The sequence below is a fragment of the Chinchilla lanigera genome, unplaced genomic scaffold (assembly GCF_000276665.1).
Source record: "Chinchilla lanigera isolate Chin_1 unplaced genomic scaffold, ChiLan1.0 scaffold00132, whole genome shotgun sequence".
Lineage (NCBI taxonomy): Eukaryota > Metazoa > Chordata > Mammalia > Rodentia > Chinchillidae > Chinchilla > Chinchilla lanigera.
The window spans coordinates 146,565-167,898 of record NW_004955533.1 but is presented as its reverse complement, the minus strand read 5'-3'; the positions used below and the strand labels follow the sequence as shown (position 1 = coordinate 167,898).

General features: G+C 56.0%; 1 protein-coding gene across 4 annotated transcripts in view; it reads left to right on the top strand.

The window, feature by feature from the left end:
• Positions 1–272: 272 nt before the first annotated feature.
• Rasgrf1 (Ras protein-specific guanine nucleotide-releasing factor 1) overlaps positions 273–21,334 on the top strand; it is a 97,891-nt gene continuing 76,829 nt past the window's right edge. For all 4 annotated transcript variants that reach the window (XM_013507689.1, XM_005410378.2, XM_013507688.1 and 1 more), the window contains exons 1-2: positions 273–714; positions 17,147–17,253. In XM_013507689.1, the coding sequence (XP_013363143.1) occupies positions 439–714; positions 17,147–17,253 (383 nt within the window). In that variant the 5' untranslated portion in view covers positions 273–438. The remainder of the gene's footprint in view (positions 715–17,146; positions 17,254–21,334) is intronic.

Sequence of the window (21,334 nt, the reverse complement as noted above, 5' to 3'; positions counted from 1 at the left end):
AAAATACGGTCCTGGGGGCGGGGGCGCTGGAGGAGAAAATGAGCAGAACTTGACCCTGGGTCCGCACTGCGCCGCGCCGCGCCGCGGGGGGCGCGCAGCCCGAGCTCCAGAGGCGGCTAGGCCCCAGGTGCCCGCGTTCGATGAAACCCATCCGATTCGCTCTGAACACCCGGGGAAGGGGCGGCGGGGGCGGCCGGGCAAGAGCGCGCGCGCGCGTGTCCCTTCCGCGCGGGGACTGCCTCGCGGGCCGCGTCACCTGGCTCCGCCCGCCCTCGGCGAGCCGGGCAGGGCGGCGGCCTCTGCGGCCCGGGCGCTGCGGAACCCGCTGATCTAGGAGCCCACCGAGAGTGTAGACGCGGGGGCGGAGCGCGGGCGCGCGGACGGGCTGCGGGGCCGCGCCGGGCGAGACGTGAGCGCCGGCCGCGGCCTGCGAGCACCATGCAGAAGGGCATCCGGCTCAACGACGGCCACGTCGCTTCCCTGGGGCTGCTGGCGCGCAAGGACGGCACGCGCAAGGGCTACCTGAGCAAGCGGAGCGCCGACAACACGAAATGGCAGACCAAGTGGTTCGCGCTGCTGCAGAACCTGCTGTTCTACTTCGAGAGCGACTCGAGCTCGCGGCCCTCCGGGCTGTACCTGCTGGAAGGCTGTGTGTGCGACCGCGCGCCCTCACCCAAGCCGGCGCCCTCGGCCAAGGAGCCGCTGGAGAAGCAGGTGCGGGCGCGGGCGCGGGCGCGGGCGCGGAGGGGTGCGCGGCTGGGAGGGACAGGAAAGGACCCCGGACCCGCATCCAGACCGGAGGGGCCCCGCCGGGCAGTGTCACCCCAGCCGCGCGAGCGCCGCCCGGGTGCGGCTCGATGTGGCGGCCCCTGAGCCCAGCGAACCGCACGGCCGGCTCCGAAGGCCGCTGGGGCGCAGGGCTGGGCCGTGGGCGCGGCGCTCCTCCCTGCCCGCCCGGCCACTGCGCTGCTCTCGCGTTCCCTGCCGCAGGGCCCCGGGGGCCTGGACACGCGCAGCCTGGGTGGTGGGGAGGAGGGAGAACCCTCCGCGGTCTCCGAAGGTATCTAGTCTCTGCTGCCTAGGGAAAGGCAACTATAATGAGTCCTCAAATGTCACCACTGGGAGGAACCTGGCATCCACAGGGCCCAAGCAGTCGGGGACACTGAGGCCCAGAGAGATATATTCAGGTGCCCCCAGGGTCTGAGGTTTGCTAAGCCGCAGATGCACCAAACTGGCTGCACTGAAAGCGTCCTTAGAAGTCTCGCTCCTCATCAGGACATACCTCCAAGCTCAGCCTGCCCAGCGGCTCCTCTTCCCTCCTGGAAGCAGCCCCTGCGCGCTGGGAGATGGTTCTGAGGCCGGGAGTGCACAGGAATGTTTGAGAGTAGGTCTCTGGGAGCGACCAACAAGCAGGCAGGAACCCTGGAGGAAGAGGGCGGGCATCTACTTAAGCTCAGAGCTCCAGCCAGCCTAAAGGTCTCAGCAGAGACTTGGCTGTTCGCTCTGGTAACCTTTCTCCAGCCCAGAGCTTCTGGTGTCTGCCCTGCCCAGAGCCCTCCACTCTCAGCTCTTGCCCAGTGGAGCTTCTGGGCCAGCAGAGGGCAGGGGGAGCCCACGGGTGTGGGACCAGAGTGTCTGCTCCCAGGGCCCTGGATGGGAAGACTGACAGGCCTGGAGACCGAATCGCAGCTACTGCTTTAGATGTGTGACTTCAGCTAACACGCTGAACTTCTCTGAATCTGTCTTGTGATCTACAGAATGGGGATAATAACTGACCCTTCTGGGATTCCGATTTTACTGAGTCAAATGCTGTATATGAAGCGATGCTTAAAGTACATTTCAGTGGAGTCTGAATAAATCTTCACTGAATCTGAATTTTGGGCAACAGTATTTAGGAAACCACATATTAAAGCAGAAAGGCATGTGAGAGAGCACACAGCCCATCCTTCCCATTTCACAAACCATAGCACTGAGGACCAGAGAAGGGAAAGGGTGGCCCAAGATCACAGAGAGTCTGGCAGAGTCAGACCTAAAATTCTAGTGTCTGGGAATTCTGGAAGGTGAGACCCTACATTGGCTCCAGACCAGCTCCTCTCAGTGTGGGTGCCAAACTGTGCTAGCAGCCATCCCGGGAGGCGTGTGTGTGTGTGTGTGTGTGTGTGTGTGTGTGTGTGTGTGTGTGTGAGCTGCGTCCCCAGAGCACTCCCATGAGGAGGTGTCCTGGCACAGGAGGAGAGAGGCAGGGTGGGAGCAGCAGGTGGTCGGCTGCCCTGCTGGGCACAAGTCAGATGAAGACCTCCTGTGCTAACCTCATGTTGTGCCATGTCCCCCCTCTGGAGAAGTTCAGTGCATGTGGGAATTAGGTCGTGCCCCTTGGCTGTCTGTGTGTACAGAAGCATAATGTCCTTTCCAGTGTTCAGCTGGGATCAGTGCCCCAGCAGCTGCTCCTGCTCCTCCTGGACTTGGTACCCCATAGCATGAGGAACTGCATCAGTTCCTCATGACACTGTCTGGGTCACAGAACCCTTGACTCCAGACCTGCTGGGCATGTGGAGGGTGCCTGAGTTAACGGGCCAAAGAAGCTATCAGTTTGACAGGACTAGCTGGAGTCTGGTAGGGCATTGTTTTTACCTAGGTGCAGATGGCTTCTTCTCTGTAATCCACAGGATTGTTTGTGAGGAATGGGGGCCACACCATTCCTGGGTGCTACCCTCAAGTGCATGGTAGATGCACAGGAAGCACTCACTGAGCTGGACCTGTGGGTGCAGAGTGTTACTTCTGCCTTCTGCACGTGAGGGTGGATCAATGTAAGGTCCCACATAGGGCCCTCAGCCTAAGGAGCCAATGCCATATGCTGTGGGGAAAATGGACACAGATAAGGGTGAACTCTTTGCCCTAGAAAAATGCTCTAATCCTGGGCTTCACAGGGCCTGTGAAGGGCCCAGGCCAAGCACCAGGCCTATCCTGATCCTGGGCATTCCCACCCTCTGCATCTGGCACCGTCTTGGGGCACTGGTGTGGCTCTGCTCCCAGGAGCTCTGGCCCCGGAGCCAGTGTCTCAGGCAGTCAGATCCACACAGCCATGCTCCCCCACACCCTCTTCCTGGCCCTGCTTGTCAGCCCTGGCTCCTCTCCCTTAACCATGCAGCCCACACCCCAAGGCTGGGTGGTGAGGACCCAGAGTTGGCTGTTTCTTGGCATCCCACATGCTGGCTTGCAGTGGAGGCACTTCACATTGGCTCTCCCAGCTCATGTAATAATGCTCTCAGCCCTGGCTTCTCAGGAGCAGAGCAGCCAGGGTGGGTCAGAGCATGGACTTCAATCTCTTCCTGTTCACTGGGGATAGAGAGGCACAGGCAAATCTTTGCCACCATAGCCTTCTCACCAGCTGGGGGTGATGCTCTGGGAGCTGCCAGGCAAGTGCCTATCCCCAACCATGACAGAGTTCTGTTCCTGTGATACTTTACTGGACGCATTACAGGGTCACACCAGCCTGGAGGCTTGGAGACAAGTAGCCGCCCACGAGGCAGAAGTGAGACTGACTTTGGCTTTGTCCTTCTGCCTCTGCTGGTATCAGCACAAAGCACACCCTCCCAGCCTGCGCACACTTGAGCTTTGCCAGTCCTGAGATCACAAACCAAGCAGTGGGCATGACCAGCAGCCCAGGTGGAGGAAGTGTATGTCGGGGGTCCGGCAAGCATGGGGCCAGAACTGACAGTGGGCAGAAGTGAGGTGGGTGAGGCCCTGATTGCACCTTGAGGGGGAGCAGGGGGGGGTCAGGAGCAGACCAGACACTCACACCTGCACTCACACTTCTCTGCCAGAGCTGGGTACCGTCCACAGCTCGGCTCCCAGGGCTGGGCCTGGACTGGGTCCTGTGGGTTCAGAGAGGAGAACTTGGGCCTCATCCTTTAGCCGCAGCAACTGCCCAGGGCAGGAACACACCTCCCTCCAGGCCAGGGAAGGAGCTGGGGCCCTGCTTGGATGTCTGACAGCCTCTGCCTGCTGCCTAATCGCCCCTCCCAACACCCCCTCTGAGTTGCAGGTCACCAGAGCCCTTTATTGTTATTACCCTTTTAAAATTTTCTATTGATGTATAATCAGTACATATTTATGAGGGAGTGTGGTATTTTGATTCATACACATAAGGTGGTGATCAGCTCAGGGGAGTCCACCCATCCATCCCCTTGAACTGCATCATTTCTTTATGGTGAGTGCATTCAGACTCTTCTCTTCTCCAGCCAGCACCTGGGGACCACTTAGGTCTGGCCAGGTTGACTGTCCTTCTTGCTCCTTCTCCTCTGGTCCAGCCAGAGCATCTGGACTCCAGCCTCTGTCTCCTCTCCCCTCTCTCAAGGCTCCTGCTGGTGTGAGCTCCACCTGCCCCATGTCCCTGGGACACCAGCCTCTTTTCCGTCTTCCGGTCCTCCCCTAAAAGTCGCCTCCCCAAAAGAGGCCTCCCCACACCCACATAACATTCTTCCTCCACACCAGGAACCCAGTGCCTGAGCACTTCCCTAGCCCTTTGGGAACGGCTGTTCCCCCACAGCTAAGCCCCAGGCAGCTGGGATGGGAAAGACCTCTGGGCTGGTACAGCTACAAGTAGGGCACTGGGGTGGAAGCCCTGGAAGGAAGAGGGAATCAGGCATCTATTGTGAAGGTTTGGTCAGCAGGTGCTTCCTGGAGTTACAGGACCTGTGTTCTGCTGGGTACCAGAAAAGAGTTCGGTGAGCCTGCCCACCAACATCCTTGTTTCTGCCTCAGGTCACTGAGCAGGTCACAGGGAGGGAAAGGCAGCAGGAGGCTTGGGGGATGGGAGATGAGTACTGGGAGGCTGGGGGCAGGAGACTTTGGTCCCCTTCCAGGTCTTCAGACGTACTTGTTATGGAAGTAGATGCAGCCCCGTGTGTGTGCCTCCACTGGCTCAGCAGGTGGCTGCCCTGTGCTGAGCCTAGGAAGGAGCCAGTGTGCCGCCAGGGGCTGGCTGAGAACTGTACCAGCCTGGCAGAACCCGCAGTCCCTCAGGGTTCCCCGCATGAGACCCAGCTGGCCTGTCTCCGGGGGGCAGCTGTGGGAAGGTGGGAAGTGTGTGCTTGCCCAGCTGCCATTTGTCTTCCCATTGTGCCCATCCCACTCTTCTCATTCAAGGACAAAACCCGAGGATTTGCCAAGCCACATGACAGTGAGGGCTTGACATGGCCCTCCCGGAGTTGCTGTGGATATGTTGCTTACCTCCCCTAAGCTGCAGTGCTCCTGCTTCATTCTGGGGCGCCCTGGGACTGCACCCCACATCCGTCAGAGCAGCCCATTTTACATGTTAGGTTTCCACATCAGAGTTCATCCTTAATGCTTCAGAAAGTTTGGCCTTCTTCACAGTATTATTAAATGGCCCTCAGCTGACATGCTATAGATGTAGATTCAAACATATATAATTTTGCAGCAGGATGCTTTGAAGCATTAGACTGAAAACACTGCATAATAACAATAAACATCATTTTTTTTGGGTATCCGGAATGGGCCAGGCCCCAGGTGCATGTCTTCTGTCATTACACCAACAGCCCTGAGAGGTTATCTCTTGACCCATTTTCTAGATGGCAGACCAAGCTCAGTCTTTTAGTCACTGCTCCAGAGTTGCAGAGTTACAGTATGTGGAGAACAAGTCAATTACAGCACTGTACGGACTCGGGCGGGGGCTGGTTCTTACCAGCCTCTGCCAGGAGAGACAGGAGAAGAAGCAATCGAAAACCTGTGGCAGCTGTCTGGTGATTTTTGTGAGGGCAGCTTTTGTTTGTTTGTCTCAGCTGTGCAGCTGAGACCTGTGGTGAAGGAGCTCACGCTGTGGGTTTCCCTGAGATCGATCATGAGAGCCTGGAGCTCAGCACAGCCAGGAGCAGAGCCTGACCCTGATGTATGTACAGGAGCGCTGGGGACATAGGGCAAGGTGCCCAGAACACTGCTGCTGCTCAGATACTTCGAGGGCAACTGTGGCATGCAGGGAGCGGCTGCAGACCTGGACACCCCATGCCCACCTCCACTGGGGTGGAGCTAGGCCCTGAGTCCACCTCCTTCCTGGAGGAGTTCCCATCTCTGCCTGTGGCAGTGTGGGCCTTCCAGCTATGGGCTCCAGACTCATCTGTAGGTCCCACTGTACCACCACCAGCCTGGAAAGGACTTCAAGTCCATGAGCTACAGTTTCCCCATCATGGGCAGCCTGGGTGTCATGCAGAGGCCTGGCACAGCCCAGCAGGCATCAGAGGTCTGTGCTGATGGGTTTCTTCCTCAGCGAGGCAGCAGGCGGGCTCCAGGGGCTCTGGCAGGTTTGAGGAGGGCTGCCCTCTTGCCATGAAACTTCAGATCTCTGTGTTCCTAGCCCATGGCCCTGGAATCAACAAGGAAGGAGACTTTACCGCTTCAGTCAACCTCAGACTTCTGGCCTCTGCCAGCAGCTCAGTGGCGTTTGCTCCTTGGGGGTTTTCAGCACCTCCCAGGGCCAGGCCCATGCCTGCTGGGCACCAGGACCACAGGCAAAAGGTCTGAGCTGCCTGGGATAGGAGAAAGGGCGTGGGGTCACAGGTGGGAAATGCGTAAGGACCGAGGGTGAACTGAGGGCACAGAGGGCCATGGGAGGATCCTGCAGGCTGGGGAGCAGGAAGTCTCCCCAAGGAAAGGGCCCGGTTAAGCAGGGCATGGAGGCTGTGGGAGGCTGGGGACCACCCGGGGCTACCTGAGTGCTGCACTGCGGAGCTCAGGCCTCCCCTGGGCACAGTAGGGAGTTGAGCAACTGTGCCTCTCTGTGCCTGGAAGATCTCTGTGGGTGGGAAGGCAGGAGGAAAACCCATCTGGAGGCCACAAGACTGAGTAGGGTACAGGCTGGAATCAGAGAGCACAAAGGTCTCTTTCTGCCCTGGCCTAGGCCGCCCATGGGATCCACGTTCAGGGTCCCCAAAACTGCCCATGGGCTCTGGACTGCCACTGGAGGCTGGGGATGGGAGGGGGATGGCATCATCAGGCTTGATTGGCCATGTACCTGAGAGGGCACCTTTCAGATGAGTCCTCAAGGTCAGGTTCCCAGGGACAGCCACAGCTGCGCAGTGGTCACCATTTCTTCTTCAGGCCAGGGTCACTGTCCCCACAGACACCAGCACTGAGCTGTCACTGCAAGTCAAAATATGGATCTGGCCTTTGCTCCAGGTCTGGTCAGGGGACAGCAAGGGGATGTGTGCTTTGAGACAGGAACTTCAGTCCTGCAGACAACCATCTTCTCCCCAAAGAAAAATCATTGTTTCCTGGACATACTGCACCTCCTAGCCAAAGTTTGATTTCAGTCAAATTGGAAAATCCAACTCAGATTTGAAATAAAAACTTTTCAGAACTAGTTCTAGAGGAGTGCATAAGTGAATTTTTAGCAAACTTAACTATGTAGTTTTCCAGAAATTCATCTAGAAATGCAGGGAAGCCTGAACTGACTGACTTTCCCTCTGTCAGACCCATGAGTGGAATAGAGCCACCTGTTTATCTTTGTGTGTGTGTGTGTGTGTGTGTGTGTGTGTGCAGGGAATAATACTCAGGACCTTGCATTTACCAGACAGGTGCTCCTGCCCCTGAGCTATATCCCCAGCCCAAACCAACTATTTAAATGCCTCTTGGCTCTTACATGAACTTAGGGCATCAGTGAGAGTGAAAGACCTGGTCACATTTGGGCTCTCAGCCTGCTCATGTCCCCCAAGCTGCCACTGCCCTTCTAGCCTGTTCTCTGCCGCCAGGCTGAGCTGTAGGCTGTGGGAGTGGGGCTGGGGAGGCAGAGTCTCGGGAGGAAAGCCAGTGCTCGTGCATGGTGGAGAGGTTCCTGGTGGCCTGGGAAAAAGGAAACAGGCTGATAATGGGATACTCACTGCCTTGTGGGAGTCCGAGAAACTCGAGTGAGGGAAATGTTGCTGGCAGATGCGGCAGCTACCTTTCAGTGAGGACCACGTTGAGGGGGCTGGAGTACGGGCTCTAGGGAAGAACCTGGTGACTGAACCGTGCAGTGAGGTGGCGAGCGTGTGTCAGCCAGACACTCAGCCACTGCCAGCACCTTGGTTGTCTTGGGGTTATGGTTGGTGGCGTATCCCATGCTCAGCGTCTGAGAGATGCAAGAGGGTGGACAGTGGCCACACCCCTCCCAGCTGGCTGCAGCTCGCTTTCCAGGTTCCCATGCTTCTCTGGGACAGCATCTGTCCTGTGCATGCCCGCATGTAAACATGTGCTCAGGACTGTTATTGGAGTGTCACTTGCTCCAAATACCAGTGCTTCCAACCCAGGGAGCTGACTGAGTGTGTCTACTGCCCTGTTTATGGCTGTGTAGTATTCTGCTGTGTGAATGTGCTCTAGGTTTTTAGACAGGCTTCTTTTGAGGGATACTTGAGTACCTTAACACCTTTTCCTATTATAAACAAAGATGCAGTTAATAAACATCTGTATGCCTGGGTCATTCCTAACTGAGTGCTTGCCTATTGTATTCCAACTGCAGTTCGTGCCTTCCCTCACAAATACCTAGGGGGCGGTTGGTAGGTGAGGCACAGGGACAGGTGGAAAGATGTTTGCCCAGGACCAGCCGAGAGTGGCAGCCCCAAGACCAACCCCACCTGTGCCACTTGCAGTACTTTGGTCACACAGGGTCAGCAGCAGAAGCTCGGTGGACGTGCCCTGGCTTCGGGAGCAGCAGGTTCAGGACTGGTGTGTGTGTGTGTGTGTGTGTGTGTGGCATTGGGGTTTGGACATGGGGCCTTCTCACTGAGCTATATCCCCAGACCCCTTTTTTGATTCAGCCTCTCCATAAGTTGCTCAGGCTGGGCTCAAACTTACCACCGTGCCTCAGCCTCCTGGAGTGCTGGGATCAGAGGTATGTGCCACCATGCCCAGCTTAAGTGTGGCTCTGAGGGGCTGTGGCACCACTTTGGGGCTCTGGCCTGGCAGTTACTTCCTTGCCCCTACCTCCCTGTGGCCCTCAGGGGCTCCATAGGATCATCCCTGGCAGTAGTCTCTGTCTTAGGCTGGGCTGCAGACCTCAGGAGACCAGAGCCTTGGACAGGGTCTGGGACTGGCACCCACCTGCATGGGGGCCAGCAGAGGCCCTGGGGCCTGAGCAGGGACCTGAGAACTTGGAGGCTGGAGGCTGGAGCAAGAGGCCAGCAGGAGCCAGGAGCAGGAGCAGGTGGAGGTTGCCTCTGCACCTGGGCACTGCTACACCAACAGGCCAGGGCCACAGACCTTCCTGTCTGGTGTGGGAACCAGGGAATCCAGAGAAGCTGCATCCTCATCGAGGCAGGCCCCTGAAATCCGTGGTGTGTTCCCAGGGAGGCTCCCAGCACCAGGGCAAGAGCCGCATGGGTTGGCAGGCAGCACCTGGGGCCAGGAGTGTTTGAGGCTCGGGGAGGGTGCTGTGCTGCTAGGGAGCTTGGGAGCTGGTGTAAGGGCTCCCTGGGGTCCTGACTGTGGGAATGGAGGACACAGGGAGCCCAGGTGCATTTCCCTCATGGAGAGAAGGAAGGTGACAAGAGGAGCTCCAGGCCAAGACATACGCACACGCACATACACACACGTGTGTGCAAGGCTCCGTAGCCCGTAGCACAGCACCACTCTGCACGGGGATGCCAAGCAGCTGACTGAAGCCCAGGCCGTGAAGGCTGGCCCTACCGGACAGGGCCGCAGAGTGGGGCCTGCTTTAGGTGACGCCGTCCAGGGGCGATGGTGCCTGCCCTCTCAGGCAGGTGGTGGGTCTGAGTTCTGAGACACAGGCTGGGCAGAGGTATGGCAGCCGGAGGACAAGGGACACTAACCCCTCACAATACACAGATCTTGGAGCCAGTAAAGGATTCTGGGCCAGCACCTCCCGACCTCACCCTCAGGACAGAGAGCGACCCACACAGTGTGTGTGTGTGTGTGTGTGTGTGTGTGTGTGTGTGTGTGTGTACAAGTATGAATGTGCACACGTGTGTTTTTCAGTCCTTCATCACAAGTAGGCCTATCAGAACCACTGTGCAGCCTTGTGACGGATTCGGTGGTTTAGAAAGCATCCCTGGGCCTGTGATGAGCCTGGAGTGTCTGCGTTGTCCGTTTGAACACCTGTGAGGTGGTTTTGTGAGAGAGGAAACTACAGCAGCGCCCTAACCCTAACCCTGTATGGAACCCAAGCCTGAGGTCCCTACACCCTAGCACATGCTGCTCCCCGACCCTGAGGTGGGCTCCCCAGGCCAGTTTTACAGAATGACGATGGATCTTCCTAAAAACTGAAAGTGCAAGGGTTCCTGCTGGTTAAGTTCCAGGAGCCCCTCCGTGCCCTCCTCATTGGAATGGTCAGACTCTCTTTCGTGCAAAGCCTTCCCTGAGCCCACCCATCCCAGGGGTGGCCAGGCAGAGCCAGGCCGGCTCCGGGATGTTTCCATTTGGAGCCCTTCTTGGAAAGGAACAGGGGCCCCTCAGAGCAGCCAGGCAGAAGGAGGCCCCCAGAGTAACAGCAGTGCTCACCCAGGGAGCCAAGCGGGAAGTCTACATCTCTGAAGCCCAGGCTTGGTGACATCTCTGCCCCAGCCTCACTCCTCCACACTGGGCGCATCATCATCTGGGGTCTGTGCATCTCAGAGCACTCAGGCCTGGCACGTGGGGCCCAGCACACAGCTTGTCAGTTTGCTTTCTCCTCACCTCTGCAGCTTCCCAGATCCCTGGCTGAGTGACCCCAGGGACATTTCCAGGCTGCACTGGGTCCCTGCTTGCAGGGATGTGGGTCTTAGAGGGCACAAGGCTAAGAGAGAGAAATGCCAAGTCTCAGGGTCCTCCTGGGTCCACGTACTGGAGGACAGCAGAACCAGCTGGGCTTGCATAGATATCAGATACCCGGCCTCACTTTCAAGGCCTGGCAAGGGCCTGGGGCCCAAGCACCTAATCCCTGATGTCACAGATGTGCAGGCTGGAGGGAGACCTGCGGTAGCAGCAAAGATAGGCAGAAAGTCCCTGCATGCAGAAGGTGGTTGTGAGGCACGGGGTGAGACTTCGGAGCTGGGGGCAGCTGCCCAGAAGGAGGCTGCCCCTCCTGCAGGACCTCACTCTGGGCAGGAGTACTGCCACTCACAGCCAGACAGTCTTGCTATGAAATTCAGACTGGCTTTGAACTCACTATGTAGCACCAGGCTGACCTTGAACTGACAGCAGCCTTCCTGCCTCAGCTTCCCAAGTGCTAGGATTATGAGCATGCACCATGACACACACTGTGCACTATTAATGCCAGTCATGTGTGGCTGGCCTAGGGCCTGTTACCACCCTGCCTGCCTGCCTACCAGGGAAGAGCCCAGTGGTCAGGGGCTAGAGGCTGCCAGAGCCCTCAGCTCGGAGCACAACCAGCCAGGCCCGGCTGCTGGGAAGGCCACCCACCCTGTGCCAGCCCGCTGTGCTCAGGCTTGCTGCATCCCAAGGAACTCCTCAGCCTGGGCAGGCGGACAGCTGGCTGCTCCCTGCCTGGCAGCATGGTCACCACTCATTCTATGCTCACCACTTGTAGGCAGTGGCTCTCGGCTTGGAGGGGCAGGAGGTGGAGGCTAGATGGGCCCACGTGTCCAGTGTCTTTCTGGGGGAGCTTCTGTTGACCCTGTGACTCTATGAACCTGGGCCCAGCTGGCCCAAAAGGGAAGTCGATCCAACCAGACCTTCGTGGAAGGAAGGAAGTGAGGAGCAGATAGAGAAAGGGCAGGAACAGGCTACAAAGAAAGGCAGATGAACAGGAAGTAGAGGCAGAGAGATGGAAAGAATACACAAGACCTTCCAAGGCCCAGAGAACAAAAACGCGGGCTTGTTCTAGAACTGTGCCTCCCTGTAGCATGCAGGGCTGGGGACAGCCTTACCTGGGTCCTCGGAGCCCCTGGTGAAGGCCCAGCTCAGAGCCCCTGGTGAAGTCCCAGCTCGGAGCCCCTGGTGAAGGCCCAGCTCAGAGCCCCTGGTGAAGTCCCAGCTCGGAGCCCCTGGTGAAGGCCCAGCTCAGAGCCACTGGTGAAGGCCCAACTCAGAGCCACTGGTGAAGTCCCAGCTCGGAGCCCCTGGTGAAGGCCCAGCTCAGAGCCACTGGTGAAGGCCCAGCTCGGAGCCCCTGGTGAAGGCCCAGCTCGGAGCCCCTGGTGAAGGCCCAGCTCCAGGCCCCCTTCTTGAGCTCTGTGCTCCTTGTGAAGGCTAGGACGAGTCTCAAAGCTGCAGCAGTCCTGTAGGATGCCACCGGGTAAGACAGCTCTGAGTGCCATAGGGAGGTCACCACGAGGGCTCTGACAGCTCTAGGCAGCCAGGTCCCCAAGAGATGGGCATTTCAGACCCTCAGTGACTTTGCAGTGGTTTTTCTTGATGTTGCCCAAGACTTTGTCCCACAGTTGTGAAGTGAATCCGGGTCTGGAAGGTGATCACATTTTGTTCAAATCACCTGCACTTTGAATTAGGCCCAGCCTTGCTGTCCAGCCAAGGAGAATGATATTATAAAGGAATTGCAGTGAACAGGTGCGACGTGCCTGCTGGTGGTCAGACACCAGCATTACCTCAGCTGGCCCTCACAGCACCCACAAGAGGAAGGGACCCTTCCCATGCCCACTGTGTGACGGAGAAGCTGAGATGGAGGTGTCACAGTGGCACCTAAGGTTGCACAGGCAGCAGCAGGACTGACCACAGTGTTTCTCAATAACACAGTACCCCAGCTGTCACCCAGAGCGCGGGAACAGAACTGCCCCCTCCCCCTCCCTCCCCCAGCGATTAAGGTCACTTCTTTACCTCAAGAGGGATTCAGCCTCCTGAGGTTCTCCTACCTTTTCAACCCCAGGCCGAAGTGAAAGCTCAAGTGACAGGCACCTCTCCCTGCTCCGCTGGTCAGCACCGTGCTCCCAGGCAGCGTGGGTGGGCTGCGGGCTGTGGGCTGGCTCAGACGGGCCCCAGAGCTGGGTTGTTCTGGTCCTGAGTGCTTTCTGTGCTTTCCATTTCCACAGTCCCAGGATGTCAATGGGACACAGGCCTAGCCCAGACCTAGGCTTCCACCCATGGAAGCAGGAAGCAGACGAGACCCAGCTGAGTACTACCAGCAGGCCTTGGACAGGTGGAGGCCAGGTACCCAGGGGTTGCTCCCAGCCAGGGACCAGCACCAGGCACCCTCTGCCTGGAGCAGACATGTACAGGCACCCCTAAGGCTGCCTGCAGTGCGCAAGGGTGGCCAGGGAATCGAGGTGGTCATGTGTGTAGGGTTTTGCTATAAAACTCTTAGAACATTTGTGATGGCTGAAATTTCCCACAGTAAACTGTTGACCTGCAGACCTCAAGGACCTAGCAGAAAGCAATGGGAGTCCCTTCCCTATTTCCTTTCTCCAAAACCTTGCCTTAAAACCCTAGGATATCCATAACCTTTGCTATTCACATACTTCACAAAAATTCCCTTCTATCTCAGACTAACGGCAGTCTACTTTCCCTGTCCCAGTCGCCCCATCCTGACGAAAGAGAAGGCACAGAGAGAATTTGGTCACCATCAGCTCCTGCCACCCCCAGGCATGGCTTACCTGAGGGGAGCCCTACCTTAGTTTAAAAACTACCAGTGGCCCCACATGCCATCAATCAAAGGGACGAACTCAAGGTCCTACCCTCCTCCCAGGCCACACCCACAGCTGGAGGGGTCCACGCAGTGTCATTGTTAATATTAGCAAGAGACAGGAGAGGCTGTCGTGGAGACATCAGGACCTCAGGGTGCAGTGAAGTACCCATGCACCTGGCTCATTCCGTCCTTCAGCCAGCTGTTAGCATCTGCTCTGCACCAGGCAGGGTAGGGCACCCTGGAGACCCTGGGTGAGCAGTCCAAGGCCCATGAGTCAGCTAGACCATGAGTCTCCCAGACAGGAGAGGCCTTGGGGAGAAGGAAATCCTGTGAGCACAAGGATGGGCATGCAGATACCTGTACCAGCCCCAGCCAGGCCAGGCCTGAGACTCTGACAACCCTGGCCCCCAAACCTGAGTTCCTGCCTGTGTGTCCCCAGGTTGGATGCCGTGGGCAGTGCCACACCCATACCTACTCCCTGCCACATTGAGGCTGTAGCTCTACATCTGCCTGACAGAGAAAGGGCGGGAGCTCACCCAGAAGGCACAGCAAGACAGCAGGCCTAGCAACTGCCTGGCCTGGCCAGAAGGTCAGGGAAGACCCAGGACACACATTCTTACTTACTCATCTCTCACTTATATTCCAGATAGAAGACAGATCAATGATAGATGGCAGATAAGTAGATATAGATAGATGATAGATACGTAGATAATTGGTAGATGGTAGAAGATAGATGGGCGTGTGTGTGCACCTGTGTGTCTACCCATGTATCACGGAGTTCACAGAGCACATGACAAGAGGCAGGGACTCACCTGTCCCAAACACCCTCTGGGCCACTGCAGAGATGGCCCCAGGCCAATGCTATCCCGAGGCTTTCCCTACCTAGGAACCCCTGCCGCTGACTCAGGAGCTCTCTCTGTGACTGTGAGGATGGCAGCGGGCAGCCACACAAGGGCAAGAGCACCTGAAAGTCCCAGACTGGGGGCTCCAGACCCCAACCCTAGAGACGCCCCGTGCTTCTTCCTCCAGGCCTTGGCCCTCTGTGGTGGGGGGCTCACATCTCCACCTGCAATGGGGCCCTCCTGCCCTCCTGCTGACCACACCCAGGTGTAGCAGGTGCAGCCAGGCCCCAAAAGTCAGCCACTTGCCCCTGCAGAGACATCACTTGCTTGTTTTTTGGTTCTTCCGCACGTAGGTCTGTGGTCCAGGTATTTCCTTTTTCTTAGCATCTCATCCTCTGCCCCATACGTATGGGCTTAATCTTTCCAGCGGGTTTTTTGTGTCTGTATTGCACCCCCATCTGTCCCTGTGTCCCTCTCTCTCCACTGATTCCCGATGGCCCGGAGTCAGACCCCTTGGTGACTCAAAAGTGCTGGTTGCCAGCACTCAAAGTCTTAAGAGAGGTGTGCTCAGCTCCAGGACAGTCCTGTCATCTCTACCCCCACAAACTGCCAGTGGCCCAGCCCTGAAGATGCTTCAGTGTTGCTGGCCCCCATGTCATGAAACATGGGAATGGCTCTGCCCACCCCCCTGCCAGCCTCTGCTTTCTGCCTAACATGCAGCCTGCCAGTCACTCAGCACCAAGGTCTCCAAGGGATGACGGAGGCAAGACACATGCTAGGGAGGGTGGTGACGGTGCGGCAAGGCCCCAGAGGTGGAGTGGATGTGGGGATGGCCTGACCACCAGCTGTGGGGTGGGAGAGGGGACGAAGTCTTAAGAGCCCTCAGCCTCCTCCCACTGTGGCCTCAGGGGAGAGAGCTGGGTGTGGACTCAATCCTCACCACCCAAGGACAGAAGCGCCTGTGTGGTTTGGGCTGGCTCACTTCTCTGACGCCAGCTTCCCATGGATGAGGGTGCAGGGGCTGCAGGAGCTGACACTTCCCCTCCATCAGGACTGACCACAAGAGGCTTCTCCAGAGAGGCCTGGGCCGCACCAAGCCCAGCTTTTGGCAGCCCAGGCAAAGGGGCCACTCCTCCTTCCTTCCAAAGGCCCCCATACAGCCCAGCAGCCACTCTGTGCCTTGCTTCTAAGTCAGGGTTGAGTCTCTCCCCCTGCACCCCTGGAGGTTGGCACCCTGCTTCTTTCGTCTTTGCTCCCAGTGCCCAGGAAGCTGTGCTGTCCAGCTGTGTGGCCTTGAGCAAGTAGCTCGGCTGCCCAGAGCTTCAGGATCAGCGCCTATAAATCAGACAATTCCTGCACCACAGGGTGGGTGTGAGGGAAAGCATCACGCGTCTGTCACCTCTCAGGGCCAAGAAGGTGCTGGCAGCACCTGCAGCTCCATTTCAACCAGCTTCCTTCCTGGCGGGCAATGCCACTGGACCCACTGAGTTCACTTATTTGAGGCTGTAGCTGACATTTCATTCTATAGCCTCAGTTTCCTGTTTCCTAGGCAACAAGGAGAGATACAGTCTCTGCAGTGAGTCCCCCCCCACAAACACACATGTGTGTACATGCACACGTGCACACACCCTGGCTGCTACCTAGAAGGGCAATTAACAGAGACAGTGAGTGTCAGCAGGAGCTCCCGAGAGCTCAGAGTCTTGTGCTGTTGCTCCTGACAGCTCAGTCCCAAGGGATGAGGGCAGCACCCTTTCTGGCATGGTTCCACTGGTCCTAGCCATGGTCACCCTCTCTGGGCCCCTCTGGGCTCCTCTGCACCTGCACTGCCAGTCCTCTCTGTCCACTCCCAGCTCCCCTCCCCACCTGAGCTGCCCCCCAGCACAATGGACCCCAGTCTGTGACACCCCAGAGCCCAGGGCATCATCCTTGGTGCTCCCCCTCCAGCTGGCTCCCTGCACCTGGCCCCTGCTCCTCCTGTACTAGCTGCTCTGAAGGAACCAGGTGCACAGAGCACCACCTGACCTCCAAGCCAACAAGAACCCAATAGCGCCTGTCCTCCAGGAAGCCCTCTGGATTTCTCTGGCTAAATCAGTGTGGCTTTCTCTGAGGCCTGTGGCCTGTTTTCTTAGCGCCGTTACAGCAGAGATCATATTGCATTATCATAAACATGTCCATGTGCTCACTAAGTGCCAGGCATTGTGCAAACACCTTTATGGGGATCAACTCACACGCAGTACTGCTCTGCCTGGCACCTTCAGGGGACAGCCCATGGCCGGCCCAGCTCTCAGTCGGTCACCTGCAGCAGCACAGAGACCTTCAGGCTGTGTCTGCTCTGACCAGGTTCTGACTCAGTTCTGGAAGAGCATGTCCTTGGCTTTCAAGGAGTCATTGGACATTGCTGCGTGGAAGTGCTCGGCTCCTGGAGGGAGGTTCTCCCCGAGTGCTTTCCCTGCCTTCCCTGTAGCCTGTCTGGTGGTTTAAAACCAGCTTTTGTGTAATTTGTTGGCAAATAGGGCGTTGTGATTTTCCTTGCTTGTTACATCCTAAGCATAGGTTTTGTTACATCGTACAAAAGCTTTTTCAATAGTGTGTGAAACCATTAACTAGAACGACGTTACAGTGATCACAAGCAACTCGTCTGGGCTGGCGGATCGCTAGATTGACAGCAAGTGCTGCCACACCAGGACCCTGGTAACTGGGTGTCTTCTTCCACTCCATGCAGCATTACTTCACGGTGAACTTCACCCACGAGAACCAGAAGGCCCTGGAGCTGAGGACAGAAGATGCAAAGGACTGTGATGAGTGGGTGGCAGCCATCGCCCATGCCAGGTATGTCCGGCCTGCTGGCCCCAGCAGGGAGGCTGACACAGGAAAGTATGTGCCCCAGCAGCACCTCCTGGTGGGGCCACCTCCAGGCTTGGGTCCAGGGATATGCCTCCCAACAGCCACAGGGAACGAGAAGCATCAGGAATGGCCTTGCAGCCCCCCGCACTCCTCTAGCCACACAAACGTGCTGCATGGCCAGGAACAAGTTCTGTGTTCCCTTTAGACCTTAGTTTTCTCATCAAATACTGAAATTCTCTATAACTCTCTGAGTTTTGACCTGGCCCTCCCCTGCCCTCAGCAGTCCATGCCCCTCTGGAGGGAGACTCCCTGGGCCAGGTGAGGAGAAATGTGCTGGAGAGAAAAGGGGCTCCAATCTAGACTAAGTCCTTCTTGGGTCCTGAGCAGGATGTGTTTGTGGGCTGGGATACAGACCCGCAGCTGATAATCCCAGGCAGAGCTGAGCACCATCAGAAGCAGCAGGACCCAGACTCATCCTCTGGGTAGATGGTGCTGCTGTGTCTTCCTTCCCACAAAATGTTTGCCCCCAAGGACTTCGATAAAAGCACAGAAACGGTTCTCAGCAAGTAGGGGTGGAGGACTACAAAGATGAACAGATGGATGCAAGGCCAGGTGTTGAGTTTATATATGAAAAATGAATGATGGAGGAATGGAGGAGATGGATAAATCAGTGGATGAGTGTTTAAAGTGTAGGTGGAGGATGGATAGATGGATGGATACGTAGGTGGGTGGATGGATCAATCCATCAATCAATGGATCTTAGGGCCCTTCCTTGAGCCTTGAATCAGACCAGTTGACCAGAAGCTCTTATTATAACCATAGCAGTGACCCTGCCCTAAGATCTACTTCTGTTCTCAAGGAGTATCCCATTTTAGCTGTGGAAACTGGATTCTAACACATGAAGCAGAGGCAGAGATGAGTGGCTCCCAGGCATTCTCCCATAGATTTCACAGTCTGATCAGGAAGATACCAGGCACATCAAAGCATATGAGACAGAGAAAGAGGGAGACATTACCTCCATCTTCAGGAAAATGGGAAAGTCTAGAGAAGGTGGAAATATGGTAACACTTGGCCTAAGTGGAGAATTGAGGAGCAGATTTAATGGGTTTAGCCATTAATAACCATTTGAAACCATTTGAAATAACCATTTCAAAAACAACATTTCCAAAAACCTTTTATTTACAAGACTGGTACAGGAAAGATAAATCTAGGAATAACAAGGAAGCAAAGTTTGGGTGTCAGAAAATATGAGATTGGATAGCCAGCTGGCATTAGCCCATGATTGATCTGGAAAACACTGCTGAGAGGTTTAACCTTTCCTCTGGGAACAGTGGGGTGCTATCGAAGATGTACACCAGGGGAGTAATACGATCAGGTCTGTGATGCAGAATAGAAATTACTGCAGCTGTTGAGGGTTAGATTGAGTGTAGAACCAAGTTCAGAGGGAGCAACTGGACCTCAATCTCCCCAGCATCAAATACTGTAGAACCAATAACAGAGTTACCCTGAAGGTCAAAACACCTCATGTGAAGGTTGAATGAAATTATGTACATGGAGAAACTTTGCAAGCATTGAAGTGTTATGGAATTACACTTTGTTATGCAATCTTGTAATCAGGGCTACACTGATTTAGAAAATCAGTGAATACAAACATTTTCTAGAGGCAGTAAAACACTAACCCTATATGGTGGAATAGTTAAAATCACAAAGACTGAAAACACCAAATGCTGGAACTACCTTAACTTTGAGTACTGCAGGGGTACAAAACAACAGGAACAACCTGAAATATTCCTAGGCCATTGCCTGAAAAGTTAAATATACATCAACTCGATTATCCATCAGTTACACTTCTTGGTGTTTATACAAGAGAAATAAAAAATACCCACAAAATTTTCATATGCAAATGCCCTTAACAGCTTTATGCACAGTCTACCAAAGGCTTGAAATAGCCATGGTGTCTATCGACGGGCAAAGGTATGAACCAACCCAAGTACTTCATGCAGTGGAATAATGCTGAGCAATAAGAAGGGTTGTCTAAAGTTACATGCAGGAAGATGGATGAATTCCAAAATCAGTACACTGAGTGAATCTAGAAAAGCAATGCATGCTGTGAGAGTCCAGTTATATAAAATTTTAGATGGGGCACAACTGGCCAGAAGTAACAGCTCAGAATGTGTACTGGGTCTAGGGTGGCTGGAGCACAATAGGCCCTCCGGGAGTGTGAGAATGCCCTTTATTGATTAGGGTTGATGCATTTACCACAGTTGATCAAACCATGTGGTTATGATCTGTGTATTTCCTGAGATGTGCATTAAACCTTAACTTTTAAAAATGAATAATATATATTTCAGAGAGAACATTTTAATTTTCTCTTGGTGCATAACAGATTTCACAAACCAATCATCTCAAAACAACATCTCTTATCCCTCAGTCCTTTGGGTCTGCAGTCCGGGGTCAGCTGAGGTTTCTGCCCAGGCATCCTGAGGCTGAAGTCAGGAAGCGCAGTAATGCCCTGCGCTCACCCCAGGCTGCTTCCTGTGTTGGGCAGGATCCAGCCATGGAGGGTGCAGGACTGGGTACTTGCTCCCTTGCCATTCACCCATTTGCCTTCCATGTAGGTGTCTTCTCCCCTGAGCCAGCAGCTCCCCTCCCCAGATGTCTGCACCAGCACAGAGAGAGGTACAGTTTATGCCACCCAGACCAGCTTCCTGTCACTACATCAGCACCACCCAGCACCAGGAGCAGAGCCCTGCGTGCAAGCAGGCACACAGGGTGAATGTACAGCAGGAGGGAAGTCTCGGGCTGCCCCAGATCTGCCCACCCCAGAGAGAGGCCTGGACTCACTTACCTGAGCCTGGCTCCCCGCAGCCAGCAGAACAGTGACAACATGACTCACATACTGTGGTCACCCAGCCCCTGGCCTGACTGGCGTTTCCCACCTGGCCATGCCTGTGGCACTGGCCTCTACATCAGAGGGGCTCTCTGACACCATGTGTCCTTCCTGCCTCACCCCAACCTAAGAGAGCCCCTCAGTCCCCATGGGCTGATATGGACCATGACACCCAGGGTCATGCAGGAACCCCAGCCCTCGATCCCAGTAAGCACTGCGTGACAACAGGTCAGGAAGTGCCAGCACAGCAGGCAGCTGTCCTCCCAGGGGATGCAAGGAAGAGAGCACAGCACCTGCCCTCTCCACCGCATCCGCTCAGCCTCCTGGAACCAGGTGCCAGTGGTGGGCAGTCTTTGGGCTTTGCTCACCAAAGCCCAGGGTAGGAGCCAGCCCACCAGCCCCCGAGGGTGTCTCTTATGGGGGAAGGCACAGTAATGATTGCAAATAAGGAAAACTGAGTCACTTTCCTGGGACATACATCACCCAGCCTGGTGAGACTGGCTTTGAGAGAGGCACCCTCCCCAGAGCTGGTCAGGACTAGAGGGGCACGAGGAGCTGTGACTTCTGTGCCCTCAGCCTCCCATACCGCGTGTGACCTGTGAGGCTCTCTGAGAGCAGCCCGAGCATGAGCTGCTTTCACAGACACATTCTGTGTGCACATATGATCACTGCACACATTCGAGCTAAGCCAGTGCTCTCCCAGCCTCCCGGTGTAGTTACAGCTGCAAGCTGGGCAGGAGTGTAGCTCACAGCCTGCCTTCCAGCAAGGAGGGACCCAGTCCTCACAGCCAGGCCCAGTCTAGCTCCCACCTAGACAATGCTGCCTGTTTATTCAGGCATGTTGCCCCTCGTCTTGGCCTCAGCATCTCCATTTATCAAATGGAACTATTGGTCTTCCATCATCCTTGAGTTTCCTTCTGGTTTTGGGCGTGTGGCTTTGTTAAGTCACTGTTTTCAGGAGGGAGGGAGAGAGGGAAAGAGGAGAGGATGGTGGTGATGGAAGGGGCTGCTGAGGGAAAGAGAACGGAAGGCAGAAGAGAGCAGGGGATGGGAGGGGAAGGAGGGAAGTGGAGGGGAAGGGAGGCAGCCTGGAACCTGTTAGAAGGGTCAGGGCACTGCTGTTAGTAAGACCAGCCAAAAGGAAGAGGAGCTTTTCCCACCAGATGTGATGCGAGG